The sequence below is a fragment of the Triticum aestivum genome, chromosome 4D (assembly GCF_018294505.1).
Source record: "Triticum aestivum cultivar Chinese Spring chromosome 4D, IWGSC CS RefSeq v2.1, whole genome shotgun sequence".
In the NCBI taxonomy this organism is placed as follows: domain Eukaryota; kingdom Viridiplantae; phylum Streptophyta; class Magnoliopsida; order Poales; family Poaceae; genus Triticum; species Triticum aestivum.
The window spans coordinates 49,814,399-49,830,363 of record NC_057805.1 but is presented as its reverse complement, the minus strand read 5'-3'; the positions used below and the strand labels follow the sequence as shown (position 1 = coordinate 49,830,363).

The window sequence follows — 15,965 nt, the reverse complement described above, 5'->3', positions numbered from 1 at the left end:
ATTTAATTAGCAAAACAATGAGCATTGTTATTATCGTTAAAGAATAAAGAAAATAAAAAAAATTCCACACAATTAGCACAAATATGCACTTTTTATTATATGCAGAATAAATATATAAGAGTGAAGTTTCCGTACTCTAATATAATTTGTACATGTAGTACTTGTATGTATACATTTTCACGCACTCAACATCCGAAAATGCACGTAAAAAAACTCAACTGAAAAATAAAATGTAAAAGCACACACGTGCAGAAAACAAAAGCAAAAACATAGAAAAAAGCATGCACACATCAGCCCAAGAAGAAAATCGACTGACCCAAAATAGGTGTGAATTGTATCAAACAGCCCAGTACCATAAGCAAAACATGACTGAAAAAAAGTACACAAATCTTAAAGCACAATCCAAGGGATAGAAAATCAATTGACCACAAAACTAAAATTCAGCTGACTGAAATCTAGCTAAAGTGGACGAATTCCTCATAAGTTTGCGTCCGCGTTAGAGTTAGCCTAAGTCGAGGATTATTGCTCGCCTGCTGCTTGATTACGACTACCACCCAATATCCCAATATCCGTGAAACAACCCACCTTCATCGTTGCAGTCTCCTTGTCCACAACGAGTCTGCGACAGCCTCCCTCACCAGTCACCACTTCACCGCCTCGCCCCACTCACGAGTTTCCCTTCCCAGTCGAAGATGTCCAGCGCCCACGGCGGAGCCATGGACGCCCGCAGCGGCTACTGCACAACAACCAAGTCATTCCGCAGCCTCCGCCCGCCGCTGCCGCTGCCGCCGGCGGACGTCCCACTCACATTCCCGGCCTTCGCGCTGTCGCTGCTGCCGTCCCCTCTCCCCGCCCACCCCGCGCTCCTCGACGCCGCCACCGGCGACGCCGTCTCCTACCCGGCGTTCCTGTCCCAGGCGCGCGCGCTCGCGGCCGCCCTGCGCTCGCGCGCGCTCCCGCTCCCGCTCGGCCGCGGCGACGTGGCCTTCGTCCTCGCCCCCTCGCGGCTCGACGTGCCCGTGCTCTACTTCGCGCTCCTCGCCGTCGGCGCGGCCGTGTCCCCGGCCAACCCGGCCCTCACCGCCGCCGAGGTGTCCCGCCTCGTCTCCCTCTCCGGCGCGTCCGTCGCCTTCGCAGTCTCCTCCACCGCCGCCAAGCTGCCCGCCGGCCTCCCCACCGTCCTCCTCGACTCCCCGCACTTCCGCTCCCTCCTGCACTGCAACCAAGGGGATAACGAGTCGTCGGCACCGCTCGACGCCGGTGCGGTGCGCCAGTCCGCGACAGCGACCATCCAGTACTCCTCCGGCACGTCGGGGCGGGTGAAGGCGGTGGCGCTGTCGCACCGGAGCCTCATAGCAACGGGGGCGGGGCTGCACGCCCACCACGTGAAGTCGAGGAAGGGCGTCGAGAGGAATCTGATGAGTGCTCCCATGTTCCACTCCATGGGTTTCTCGTCCGTGCTGAACGGGCTGGCGCAGGGGCGTACGATGGTCGTGATGACGGACGCGGCCGCGCGGGCGGGGTTGAGGGGGATGCTGGAGGCGGCGGAGCGGTGGGAGGTCACGGAGATAACGGCGGCGCCTCCCATGGTGCTGGCGATAACCAGAGACAGGTACCGGCTGAAGAGCCTGGTGCGGGTGGTCTGCGGCGGAGCCCCTCTGCCGACGCCGGTGGCGGAGCAGTTCCGTCGGCGCTTCCCTCACGTGGATCTACGCACGGTTAGTGTTTCCACGTCAATACGTCGTTTTCCTTTATTTCCTACGTAGTACTTAATAACTAACGTACGTATTGTTTGCCCTTACCTTAAAACATACAGTACATAAAACGCGTATGGCAAATAGGACCCACAAACACATTATATAAAGAATAGAATAACTAAGTAACAAAAGTAGGTATAGTGCAGTCACATATCGTGTTACCTGGGTCCTAAAGAATCGCTTTTTGATGAGCTTTGGTGAAGATAATATTATTATTTTTGAGAAAAGGACCATTGGGCACCCAATTTTGCTGAATGAAATTGACAACACCAGTGAAAATGATATACCACGCGGTTTTAGATTTGCTGAAAGAGTGGTGTGCTGTTTTAATATGTGGGATTTTTTTTTTTTTGCGTGATGTGGGCAATTGGATGTAAGGAAAAGGTGAAGATCCAAAGGCAACCAAAATGATGTGATGGGTCTGAGAGAAATCTTTGTAGTAAGGTCTAATTCAAAAGGACATTTCCCCCTGCTCTACGTCAAACGGGAGCTTCTATTGGGCGCTTTCAGCGCCGCTAAGCGCAGCTGACGCCCGTGCGCGATGCCTAGTGGGCCGGCCCAGCAACATGTGAGAAAAACGCACGTGAAAAGAAAACAAAATAAGCTAATAAGGGCATGTGTTATGGCCGGTTTAGTTAGGCCCACTGGGCAATCTTAGCCCACAAGTTATCTTAGATTAATTCTTATACAAGTTATCTTGGAAGCAACTAGTTAACGAGCGCTCCTTCAGGAGCCTCGCAACGATCAACGCCACTTGGCGCGCTCTCAGCCATTCGCCACGTGTCGTGCTCTGGACGCTCCCTCCAGATTTTGTTTTTTTTATTTGTCCGCACGCGTTTTCGGCTTTTTTCCCAGTTTTTTTCGACGTTTTGGTTTTTCCCCGGTCTTCCTTAGCGTTTCGACAAAAAAACATTTTGAAAAAAAAAATTGCACGAAAAAACGCATTTACTTTTTTTTTCTTCCGTGAAAAGTCACGTTTTTTTTTCGTGAGAGGCACGGTTGTGCTTTAGCGAGACTCACGGCCGTGCCTTTCGGAAACGAAAAAAACGCGTTTTCTGTTTTTTCTTTCTTTCGTGAGAGTCACGGTTTTACTTCCGAGAGAGGCACGGTTGTGCTTTCATGAGTCACGGCCGTGCCTCTCGGAAAGGGAAAAACAAAACGCGTTTTCTGTTTTTTTTTCTTTCGCGAGAGTCACGGTTTTGCTTCCGCGAGAGGCACGGTTGTGCTTTTGCGAGAGTCACGGCCGTGCCTCGCGGAAAGGGAAAAAATACGCGTTTTTTATTTTTTTTCTTTCGCGAGAGTCACGGTTTTGCTTTTGCCAGAGGCACGGTTGTGCTTTCGCGAGAGTCACGGGCGTGCCTCTTTCGGAAAGGGAAAAAACGTGTTTTCTGTTTTTTTTTCTTTTCACGAGGGTCACGGTTTTTCTTCCACGAGAGGCACGGTTGTGATTTCGCGAGAGGCACGGGCGTGCCTCTTTCGGAAAGGGGAAAAACCGTGCTCCCGGTTTGGTTTTTTCATTCGGTTTTTTCGTGAAAAAAAGTTCGTCAAAACCTATCAACATAGGATCTAGTTTTGAAGATCTCGACGCGAGGAATCCAATGGTGAAAACGGTTTAAGATTTGGACGCACGGTTTAAGAGATAAAACGTTTTGAATAAACGAATCTACGAAAAAAGGGAAAACTCCCAGGTTGCAACAAGTGGCGCACTGCATGCGCGCCACTTGTCGTGACCGGGGAAGATGGAGTGTTCTTTGCAACGAGTACTCCTTAATTAGTGATTTCGAGTTATCTTAGGTTAATTGTTCTGCAAGTTATCTAGGTTATAAATATAGGTTGTAAGACTCTTTTTGGAATCAAGCAATAAGAATATTATTATCTCTATTGCCCGGCTCCCAGAGGAGCCGGAACCCTAGCCGCCTCTAACCCTAGCCACCGTCGCCGCCATCCTCCTCCCACGCGACGGCGCCCAGCCGCCGGCGCGCCCGCTCATCGCCGCGCCCTCCTCCATCCTCCCCCTACAACCTGCGGAGCAGGTCCGGTAGGATCCCTGGTTCTACCAGCATGTACAATGGTGCTATCTTAGGATAAACGATCAGGTGAAGAAGAGAGAACTCATAAGAAAAGAGTTGTCTTCTCTTATTTAAGAGAAGACAAGAAATGATCTCTTAACACAATATGTCTCCCCATATTTTTAGGAATGGGTAGTTATTGAAGATAAAGCTAAGAAATAAGCCACGGTCGACATTTTTTTTAATCTTAAAATTACATACAAGACCACATACAAAGTGTGGTCGACTGTTTGAAAAAAATGACCATGCGATTTAAAATTGATCCCATTCTTAAATAAACAGCCTATTTGACTATTTTGTTTGACCCTTAACTTACACTGAGGGTTGTATCTCTTCCTTCCTCTTCTCGCTATTTTTTTAATAATACATTTTTTTATTAATTTTCATAAATATTACGCTGGATAAAAAAATTTCAAAAATAATACACCGTCGGCCCACAGCAGGCCGATTGGATTCCAGTCGGCCTACAGCTGGCCGACTGGCCCCTGCCGGCCCACTTGGGACTGATTGCGTCCTGTCGGCCCACTGTGGACCGATTGAAGCTAATTGGCTTGCTGTGGGTTAATTGTTTTTGCAAAAGAAATAGGCATAAAAATATATGTTTAAAAACTGTCAATCATGCAATTAAAAAATGTTAAACGTGCATAAAAAATGTTCCTGATGTATACAAAAAATGTACAATATATATGCAAAAAAGTTGACATAAAAAATATGTTTTAAAAAGTGTTAAACATGTATTTAAAAATTGTTAAATGTGTGTATAAAAAATGTATCTTATCTATTCAAAAAATATAGAATGTGTATGAAAAAAGTTGACACCAAAAAAATATGTTTGAAAAAAATGTTCCAGTTCCATACAAAAAGAGCAACCAATCGTACTTAGGTCCGTGATGCTCCCATACCGGATCCGGAGCTGGAACATTTTTTTATACACGTTTAACCTTTCATTCCAATACATGAAACATTTTTGTGTACTCGTTGAACATTTTTTCAAATACATGATTAACATTTTTTTCAAACATATTTTTTGGTGTCAACTTTTTTCATACACATTCTATATTTTTTGTATAGATAAGGAACATTTTTTCAAATACATGATTAACATTTTTTTCAAACATATTTTTTTGGTGTCAACGTTTTTTCATACACATTCTATATTTTTTGTATAGATAAGGAACATTTTTTATACACCTTTAACAATTTTGAAATACATGATTAACACTTTTTAGAACATATTTTTAGTCAACTTTTTTGCATATATATTGTACATTTTTTGTATACATCAGGAACATTTTTTTATACACGTTTAACATTTTTTAATTACATGATTAATATTTTTTTAAACATATATTTTTTATGCCTACTTTTTTTTGCAAAAACAATTAGCCCACAGCGAGCCAATTAGCTCCAGTCGGCCCATAGCGGGCCGACAGGACCCAATCAGCCCACAGTGGGCCGATAGGGGCCAGTCGGCCAGCTGTAGGCCGACTGGAGTCCAATCGGCCTGCTGTGGGCCGACTAGGCCCAGTCGGCCTGCAGCGGGCCGACGGTGTATTATTTTTGAAAAAAAAATTACCCAGCGTAATATTTATGAAAATTAATTAAAAATGTATTATTTAAAAAAAATTAGCCCTCTTCTCTCTCTCCCTCCCTCTCTCCCTCTCTCCCTCTCCCCTCCCCCCCTCTCTCTCTCCTCATGAGTCGTGGCTGCGAGCACGCCAGAAATGCATCGGCCTCCTCCGCACGAGCCATGATCGGCCGGCTACAGGAACCACGAGCTACCCCCTCTTCTTCCCTGGTTGCTTTTTTAAAATGTTAGCAAGGACCCGATTGTATATGAGGACATATTTGTAATTTTGTAAAAAACTGAGGGTTGGAGAATTTTGTTTATTAGAATATGAGGAAGGACACTTACATGTGGGCCTCACATGTAAGTTAACGGTCAAACAAATGGATAAACAAACGATTCTCTTATGTGTGGGCCCCAACTGTCATAAACCGGATCAATTTTAAATTGCATGGTCATTTGAGGTTTTTGAAACAGTCGAACCACACTTTCGGTACGTATCAGCGACAAACAAATTTTTGGTTGTTTTTTGAGACACTAACCCGAAAAATGGTAGTTTTATGTTATTTACTCAATATGTTCATATGAATGCTCAAAGCAGGAGAAGTGCTTTTCAAAATGTGTTTTTGAGGTTGACGCTTCATGGGGTGTCCAGCTTCAGCCTTTGATCTTGAGGCCAACTCCACCGCGCGACCCCAAACGAACGTCCGTTTTATCCGGATTCTGTCCGTTTGGGTAGGGCAATGCGGTCGTGTCCGGGTCGTTTCTGGGATATGGTTGCCGTGCGCCCAACACGCGGACGCATCCCGGCCGCATCCTGTCCGCGTACATTTTTCTTTGCAAGCCCTTAATTTTTTTCATCATTCATTTTTGGTACATAGGAATACATCACCGAATTTTGACTAGAAAAGTAAGATCAAAGAAAACAAAAACCATAAGAATACATTTTAGAAGATATCCAACTTCCATAACTGCTTCTGTAAGTTGGATTAGTGCCTTCTTGATGCATTCATTGTTTATCTGTGGAGGAGGCTCGATCTTGCGTGTTTCTTTCTTCTTTGACTCTAAAAAAGTAGAGGTTGCTTCCTCGCATTTAGTCTCGTGTCTAGACTCTAATCTAGCAACAAGTGCACTAGTCTCATCTCTAGTCTCTATGCTAGCTAAAAGTGCACGAACATCTACTAAATTACGCTCTATCAATATATCGATGTACTCTTCTTCTCAATACCAAAACTTGCATCCATGCTACACAATAAAATTTTAAGTTAGCACAACTAGTCAAATCTAAGAGCACAACCGAAGCTAAAAAGAGCACATACCCCATCGTTTAAGCACTTGATGAACACCCATCCGGGATGTTCCGGCGTTGTAGACACGCGGCGCACGACCTTCTTTGGGCAGTGGTCGCACTTAATGAGTGGCAATGGTGTGCCGACAAGCTTTTGGGCTAGCACCGAGCCCGGCCGACCGCCATTCGTGTATCTGCCGGCGGACCACCGACGGTGTAGTTCCGAGCGGCTAGAGGAGGAGCCATTGCCTGCATGCGGCCTTGCCGCCCTGCCAGGGCCTTCCGGTCCGGTGCCCGGCCAGTCCATGGCGCGGCGCGGCCTCCCACAGCCGGGCGAGCTCAAAATCGACCGGATCCGCCCCAAATCCGGCCGGCGGGTGCGCAAATCAGGTGGCCGTGGTTGGGTAGCTCGGGGGGCGCCGAGAGGAAGGGGCTGGATGAGCGCGCGTTCGAGCTGGACAGCTGCAATGGCAGCGGCGACGGCGGCGAGGGGAAGAGTGGAGAAGAGTGGAGGGGGTGCGGCCGGAGGGTGGGAGGGGGCGGATAGAAAAAGACGTCTCTGTGCCACCGACGGGTGGGCTAGGGGAGGACACGCGCAGACGGCCGACCCGTCTGCGTGCTGTCCGTTTCACCCCAAAAGCGTGCAAACTTGTGCCCAGGTTTACCTGAGCAATCGCCGGAGTCAATGATGGATCCCGGAACATGTGATTGCACTGGGATCGCACAAAATGTGTGAAGACCTACCTAAAGAAACACACACGTTCTTCTGCCCCTTACGAAAACACTACTAAAGTCTCTTCGGGATGATGATCAAATTATGTATTTCAAGACAAGTTTTTCGTAGTTAAAAGAGTCGTTTCTGTCAACGGTGAGAAGAACGACTGTAATCTGCAGCCATAGGATCTGCTCACCGTGTCAAATTGGTGCAAGTCTAGGAGATTTTTCAGTACAATTTCTAAAATCTTGTGGCTTAAACCTGCTTCAGGGTTATGGCTCAACAGAGGCTGGGGCCGTATCCTTGATGGTCGACCGGGACGAGTGCTCCCACGTAGGCTCCGCCGGCCGCATCAACCACAACGTCGAGGCGAAGATCGTCGACATCGTCACCGGCGAGCCCTTGTCCGTCGGGCAGAAAGGGGAGCTGTGTTTGAGAGGTCCTTCCATCATGACAGGTGATGAACCCACGAGCATCGTCCAGCAATGCACATTGCCCTCAGTTTTGGTTATTTCAGGTTACAGTTTTTTGTGTCTGTGCAGGTTACGTAGGCGACGATGAGGCGAACGCAGCCGCTTTCGATTCGGAAGGCTGGTTGAAGACCGGCGACCTTTGCTACATTGATCAGGATGGGTTTCTGTTCGTGGTTGATAGGCTCAAGGAGCTCATCAAGTACAAGGCCTATCAGGTCCGCTCTTATCAGCTCATCAAGTTAGTAACCTGATTTGCATGATTGATGCTTAGCTGGATAAACTGAATACTGCAGGTCGCGCCTGTAGAGCTGGAGCTTATCCTGCAATCGTTGCCAGAAATTTTTGATGCTGCAGTTATGCCGTAAGTCCGATGAATTATCGTGACAGTTTATCGCATTTTGAATTTTACAATGGAACATGGCAGCTTACAAACTGAATGTACGGTGCCACATGCTCCGGCAGTATTGACGGTTCCAGTGAATTTGCAGATATCCTCACGAAGAGGCGGGAGAGATACCCATGGCGCTGGTGGTGAGGCAACCCGGGAGCAAGATCACTGAGGCACAAATCATGGAGCACGTGGCGAAGCAGGTGGCGCCGTACAAGAAGGTCCGCAAGGTGCTCTTCATCGACTCCATACCCAGATCGCCGGCCGGGAAGATCTTGAGAAGGCAGTTGTCGAGCCATCTGTCCAGACTGTGATCAAGCTTGTGAGAGTGAGACCCTCGGTTGGATCCTCGTTCGTATGCGTTGCAATGGGCAAAAAGAAGACTTATAATATCGACAGCAACTGTGGTGTGGAGTGCTCAAAGTTAATGTTCAAACCTTGTTGTGCCCTCTTGGCGAAGCATTTTATTTTTCTCCCGCTTGTCACTTGTCAATTCTCACACCTAGTAGAATATAGCGTATGTTTGATTGGTGCCAAAAGTGCCATGCAAAAATTTAGGCAGCCGTATTTTGGTCCTTGCATTGGTTGCTAGTCAAAATTTTGGTTGCCTACGCGAAGTTGCACATTCTCTTCACAACTTTTGCCAATTTTTGGGCCAGTAAAGGGCCAAGGAATCTCTAACCAACATTTTGGCTAGTCAATTATTCGTAAGCTCATCGCCCTTCTCAGGCGACATGAGACTGACCTAACCCAAGCCTCGCCGCCACCCCTCCCTCCCTTCCCCGCCACCACCTGGGGAGCTTATCAGCGTTATTGCGTGTCTGCCGGGGAAGGTGGCACCGAGGATCTGTTGCCTTGCATCGTTGTAAGGGGCTTTGGAAGCCAGGGCGGTGGCCCTGGATGGAGACAGTGTCATCGATCTCTTCCGTAGATGGCGCTCACAGGTGTTGGCCGTCCCTTCCGGCCGCATGGGCGGCGTTAGGGGAGAGAGGGCTCGTCACAGCTACGGGTGGCTTCATTGGTTTCTTCAGGTCTGCTTCCCAAACTCCTCCTCTCATCGTGGTCCTCCCTCGACGATTTGGTCGTGGATCCTTTCGGGGCATCAGATCTGGCAGCTCGCACTACTAGTAAATACCTTATAGGTAGATGCTTATCCATAGCGCTGGACTCGGAGTCGGCGCTACTGTTAAATAGCAGTAGCGCGTGCCTGGAACCGGTGTTACAGGTCCTTCTTAGTAGCAGCGCGGGCTTGGCCACCTGGCGCTACTACTAAGTGGCCCCGTCGGCCACCCCGAGGGAGGCAACAGTAGCAACATTGGGCCTGGAACCCGCACTGCTACTAACATCATAGCAGTAGCATGGGGCCTGGACCCAGCGCTGCTAGTATGTATACACGGGCCAGCTTGTGGGCCCCGACTAGCAGTAGCGCTGGGCCTGGTTACCGCGCTACAGGTAAGGCTCTTAGCAGTAGCGTTGGTCCTTGCCCCGCACTACAGCTATGCTAGCCTTATCCTCTACCTCGCCTGCGTTGCTCACTCTCCCTCCCCACTCTGTCTCCCTCCCTCATCGCGCGCCCTTTCGTCACTGTTGTCACGCACCGCACTCGGTAAGCCTCCTCGCCCTCCTCCTTCCTCATCCTCTTCCTCCTCCCTCCTCCAGCCACCGCCCCTCTTCCCTCCTCCAGCCGCCACCCCTCCTCCCTCTTCCCCCTTCCATAGCTAAGTTTTGGGGATTCTCTTGAAGTTTTAGAATTCCTTCAAGTTCTAGTTCCAGATGGAGATGATGCTCAGAAAATTCATAGATATTTTCATAGATGTAGTAGTAGTAGATGAGTAGAAATGAAAATGTGAAGCTAGTATTTTCTTTGAAACGAAAATGTAAAGCTAGTATTTTTCTTTGAAATGAAAATGTGAAGTTAGTATTTAAAAAATGAAAATGTGAAGCAAGTACTTTTTTCGAAATGAAAAAGTGAAGCTAGTATTTTCTTTTTGACATGAAAAAGTGAAGCTAGTATTTTTTTGAAATGAAAAAGTGAAGCTAGTATTTTTTGACATGAAAATGTGAAGCTAGTATTTTTTTTAAATGAAAATGTGAAGCAACTATTTATTTTTGAAATGAAAAAGTGAAGCTAGTATTTTTTTTTGAAATGAAAATGTGAAGCTAGTAGTTTTTTAAATGAAAATGTGAAGCAAGTATTTCTTTTTAAATGAAAAACTGAAGCTAGTGTATTTTTGAAATGAAAATATGAAGCAAGTATTTTTTTAAATGAAAATGTGAAGCTAGTATTTTTTGAAATGGAAATGTGACGCTATAATTTTTTGAAATGATAATATATTTGAATAGCATTTCAAGTTTGAAATTTTCTATATAATAAGAACTTGACACTGTTCATGCTTAAAGTGATCCTGGAACTATTTACTCGTATGCTAGTAACCTGCTCAATAGTGTTTACATGCTCATGTGTGACTACTCATGTGGTGTAGGGTAGATCACCGACGAGCCGCTCGACGATGCCCAGAAGATCACCGAAGACACCGCATCCTCGACAGCCATCTAGGAGTAAAGATGGTCTATTTATTCATGTCATACGTGGAGTAGTGTTGCGTAGTACTAGTGTTGTTACACATTGATATTTGGAAATATGATATGATGGATATGTCTACTACATGTGTATGTGCTTTCCCAAGTGTTATCTTGGCTTTTATTGTTTGCAAGGAAACTCCTAATGGCCTATGTTTTGCCGGAACATTGATAAATTTCCGATCTGACAAATTTCAAGCGCTCGATATGTCTTGTTTTTAGCAAAGATCATGACGGATTTTTTCTTGAATTTTGGCATGACTTGTTCTAGAAAGAAGGACATATCAAGTACCCGTGATTTACCTGAACAAGAATTAAACGACACTCCGGCAAAACATAGGCCATTTTTTATGTCATTACTCGATATATGTAACGGGTTGACTTTCAGTCTATTGGGGCTCTTTGTGTTACTTTCAATCTGTTCTTGAAGGAAGGATCCCGACTGTTGTCGTGGGGGTCGTTTCCTCCTCTTCTTCTCACGATATACCTTGGTAATGCACGAGAGAAGGGGGGAACTGACTGTCGTGGTTCTAAGACTGACAGTTCTAAGACTGACAGTAGAATGGGGGGTAGGTATGAGGAGGCAAGATCCCACCTATGGTGAAGTTGTACAGACAAGATTTACGAGTTCAGGCCCTTCACGGTGGAAGTAACAGCCCTACGTCTCGGTGCTCGGGAGCTCGGTCGATTGGATTATGTGTGTGGAGTTACAGGGGGTGCGAACCCTTGTCCCTGAGGAGGGGGGTGGCTTATATAGAGTTCGCCAGACCCCTCCAGCCCTCAGTTACACAGGGTTTAAGGTACATAAAGATAGGGCGCTACTGATAACGCCAGCAATAAAGATACATGAATGACCATTAAGTCTACAGAGTAACGCCTGACCGTTACCATACAGAGTGGCTTTAGATCTTCTATCCGTCGAGTGATTCTTGTTACGGTCGAGTGAGTACTTTCTGGTCGAATGAACTTGAGTCTTCCGAGTGGAATGTTTCTGGTCGAGTGGATGATGGTATCCCTTGAATGCTTCTGACTTTAGGTAAATATCCTTGGGGAGGGTGTGTAGGTCAGGCCTATGACCCTACCCTAGGTACATGTCGTCGTCATTAGCCCCCGAATGGTTCAGGGTTCGAGTGAAAAAAGGAGTGGAACTTGGTTCCGACTCAGTTGCACGCAGCGGAAGCGTTTTCCTTAGACTGATGAGCCATGTAACAACTTTGACTTCATTTTCAGTCGCCTTGATCCATTCTAAAGTAGTCGAGTGAACTTTGCTGAGAAGCTTCGAGTGTTGATATGGAAAAAATCTTCAGTCTGACAGATTGCTCTGCTGCTCCCGGATCTTGCGGGATTCGAAATTTTGGGAAGCGCGCGGGACGGAGGAGGCCGCAGTAATCGGGATGGATTAGGCAGGGGTGCCTCAATCTCCGTGCCACCTTTTTCGCCACGTACCGAGCGAGCGACAGTTGCGGGATTTGACAGGATTGCCCGGGCCCAGTCGTCAGTCACTCGGAAATGACTCCATATAAGGCGTTGGGTTGGGAAATTTTGCACAGTGCGCCTCAATTTCTCCTTCTTCCTCCTCTGCTTCTCCACCGCTACCGCTTCCACTCCCGATGCCGCCTCCCGCCCGTGCGCCTCTTGCTGTGATGGCGAAGGACAAGACGGCAGCGCTGGAGCGCGCAAAGAAGGGGGCGGCGAAGGGAAAGGGGAAGAAGACCGGCAGGAGCGGGTCGTCGTCGAGATCCGCTTTGCCACATGGCTGGGTCCAGGGCGACTAGATCCAGTCCACAATCGAGCTAGATGATTTGCAGGATCTGGCTGAGAGCGGGCTGATTGAGCACGGTTCCTGGAGGCTCCAGGGGAGGAAACTGAACCACAACCTCAGGAGGGTGAGTGCGTCTTACTCGCCACTCACGTCGACCGCGGTTTTTCTTTGCCCCCACATCCTTCTTTCCGTGCTTTTCTGAACTTCTTCGGGGCTCAACTCCACCATTTCTCTCCCAACACAATCACATACCTCGCCACCTTTGTCTCCTTGTGTGAGAATTTCTTGGGCTGTCGACCGCACTGGGGTCTGTTTAAGCACATCTTCACATGCCACTCGCAGACTGTGAAAAAAGCTAGCCCGAGTGATGAGAGAACCCAGGTAATTCAGATGTGTGGGGGCTTAGGTATCCAGATGAGGGGAAAAAGTGCCTTTCCCGCGATGACTCTCCCTGACTCGGTTAGAGGGTGGCAGTCGACTTGGTTTTACTGCAAAGACAAGTCAACCCCTGGCCATCCGACTGGTCTCCCTCCCTTTTCCTTGGAACGAGTCCAGAAACCACTTCTTTGAAAGTGACTCCAGCAGAGAAGGCGGAGGTGACCATGTTGATGGAGCGAGTAGTTCAGCGGATCCGTGAGGGTGTGACTGGTATGGATCTGCTCGAGGTATTCCTCAATCGATGTATCCAGCCTCTCCAGGCTCGCGATCACTCAATGTGGATGTACTCGGGAATTGAATATTCCACTCGGATCCATCCGGAGGACGTTGATGAGAAGACGGTGGCGCAATGGGTGCAAGGCATCACAGGAAACAAGGATAATCCCAGGGGGTCCCGAAGAGTTTTACCATTCGACGCCAACAACCAGCCAAACCAGGTCTATTCTTTATTTCCGAGTGTTTTTCATTCTGACTCGCGGTTGTTTATTGAGTCGACCACCCTTTGTTCACCTCTTTTGCTTCGCAGATCTATACGGAGACATACTCAATGCCGAACGGAGAGCAAGAGGAGTACCGGGAAGGAGAAGAAAGCGGAGGCGAAAGCATGGATTGGCAGTCTGATGGAGGAGAAGAGGAGGAAAGCGAGGACTCGAGCAGTGGCGAAGAAGTCGAGTCACCACCTCGCAACAGAAGGCATTCCAAGCATCTGCACGACCCAGCAAGTATCCGTGGCAAAGTGGCTAAGTCGACTGGACAGACTTCCAAGCGCACTCGGACCTCTTCCCCTGTGCTAACTGAGAAGGCTTCAAAGTAGCCCAAAGTTGCAGCCTCGAAGTCTCGGAAGACCCTGCCCAAGATCAAGATCGATGTCCCCGTCGCTTCTGCGTAAGTGTCTTGTCTTCATTTTTTGCTCAAGGACATCTGCTGTCGACTCTCTTCTTGATTTAACCGAGTGAATCTTGAAACTTGCAATGCTGCTACTTCTAGGACTTCTGCTCACAGAGATGGTGACGAGGAAATGGAAGACGCGGTCACTTCCAACCCGAGTACGACTTTTGCAATCCTGTCTTTGCTTTCTCAGCCATTTTGTTGGTCGACTGAATTCTGGCGATTGATTCTTTTGTAGCTCCTCCCAATGTCATTGATCTTCCAGATGACGACGAGGATGTGCCACTGAGGCCCAAGGGAAGGAGAAGCAGGAAGACATCAACTGGCAAGGTGCCTCAGTCGACGCCAGTGACGGAACCGGTGACCCAGGAGACCTGCTATGCCAACCGGGCTTTTGTGACTTTTGTCATACCATTGTCGAGTGCCCAATCTTCAGCGTCGACTCACAGATTCCAGCCGATCCATCTTCACTCTCCACTGCGCATCACGTCTCAGAGGACCAAGTGGGTGCTGCCAAGGAGGCTATACGCTAGGCAGGCATCATGATGGAGCAGATGAAGGTGGTTCGGGAGGCCAGTCAAGCCGCTTACGACGCCAGCTCAGCTCTCCAGAGCAACGTCGAGGTTGGTTGATTACTGACTGATCCTTTAGCTTGTCGCTTGTTCTGTTAGGATATGCTACCTGAAAACTTTCCTTGAGCATCTTTTCATCAGTCTGCATTTTGCATTTGTACACCCACTGGGTGTTTAACTTACTGCTGAATAGTTTTGCTTCTTGGGTCGACTAGGTTGTGTCGATTGAGTCTTTGTACCAGAGGGGGCACGCTGAGTGCACCCACTACGTGTAATCCCCGAGACCATAGTTGACTGCGGGCAGTCGGCTATGGTCTGAGAATCAGAACTTTCTCACTCGGTCTGAACGGATCATGTCGAGTGGAACCTGAACTAGTGGGGGCACGCTGAGTGCACCCACTGGGTGTAGTCCCCGAGACCGTAGTCGACTGTGGGCAGTCAGTGGTCTGAGAACAACTTTCCTCTTCTTTTTTCTTTTTTCTTTTTTACACTCGGCCTGGACGGACCATGTCGAGTGGAAACTGGACCAATGGGGGCACGCTAAGTGCACCCACTGGGTGTAGTCCCCGAGACTATTGTTGGATGTTTGATTCGGCAGTAGTCTTAGAAGTTGTTGAATTTTTCACCCTATTGTTCTGAAGTAACCAATCATCGCATCTATCGACTAACCATCCTCTGATCACAGAAATCTTGTGAACTTGGAGCTCGTTTTGCTGACCTGGAGCAGAAACAGATTCAGCTCAATCTCGATTTGGAGTTGGCCAAGACGAACTTGCAGAAGGCCAGGGATGAAGCCGCTGGTATGAAAAATTTGTCGACTGATTTGTTTCTGAACCGAGTGTTATTTCCTTTCTCTGAACCAAGTGTTATTTCTTTCAGAAACAATGAACCAGGATCTGGCGAAGAAGGATCTGGACCTTGCAGCTGCACAGAAGGCAGCAGAAGAGAAAACCGCACTCGCCGACCAGAAGCTTGCTTCAGTCGGTAAACTGGAGGAAGAGAACGCCAAGCTAAAGACTGCCCTGGATGAAGCCAACAAGGAGGCGACTCGTCTAAAGAAGGACAAGAGGGCCCTAACTGACAAGGTAGAAGACATCGCCCGCAAGAGAGATGAGCTGGAGAATTATCTGGGGGACTTGCCAAGAAGTTATTCGTTATGCTTGAAGGTGCTTTCCTTTGTCCGACTGACTTGTTGTTGTCGACTCGATATATAGCTATTGACTCATTTTTGTATTGCGTGTGCAGAATTTTGCCAGAACTTCGAGGAAGAGACTGGGCGAATTGAGGCAAGCTTGGACCCCATCCTCTCTCCTGTTAAGGACGAAGCTGCCATGAACGTGCTCCGACTGGAATCCCGTGTCGCTGGTGTTGTCGACTACCTTGCTCGGCTGAAAATTGCGGTGTCGCAAATCGACACAACACTCTGGCTAGGGCGACGCTCCAAAATGACCTCGAGTCTCTGATGGCT

General features: G+C 48.0%; 1 protein-coding gene across 1 annotated transcript; it reads left to right on the top strand.

The window, feature by feature from the left end:
- Positions 1-608: 608 nt before the first annotated feature.
- LOC123099572 (4-coumarate--CoA ligase-like 7) lies at positions 609-8,729 on the top strand. The gene is made up of 5 exons (XM_044521705.1): positions 609-1,718; positions 7,667-7,853; positions 7,939-8,084; positions 8,163-8,230; positions 8,358-8,729. Exons 1-5 carry the CDS (start codon positions 693-695, stop codon positions 8,569-8,571), a joined length of 1,641 nt encoding a protein of 546 aa, XP_044377640.1. The 5' UTR covers positions 609-692; the 3' UTR covers positions 8,572-8,729.
- Positions 8,730-15,965: the final 7,236 nt, after the last annotated feature.

Excerpts from the sequence above, each read along its gene's own strand:
- LOC123099572 (XM_044521705.1), top strand. The coding sequence starts at position 693 with ATGTCCAGCGCCCACGGCGGAGCCATGGACGCCCGCAGCGGCTACTGC. Across the intron at positions 7,854-7,938 it reads AGGTCCTTCCATCATGACAG|GTTACGTAGGCGACGATGAG; the intron begins GTGATGAACCCA and ends GTGTCTGTGCAG. Across the intron at positions 8,231-8,357 it reads TTTGATGCTGCAGTTATGCC|ATATCCTCACGAAGAGGCGG; the intron begins GTAAGTCCGATG and ends GTGAATTTGCAG.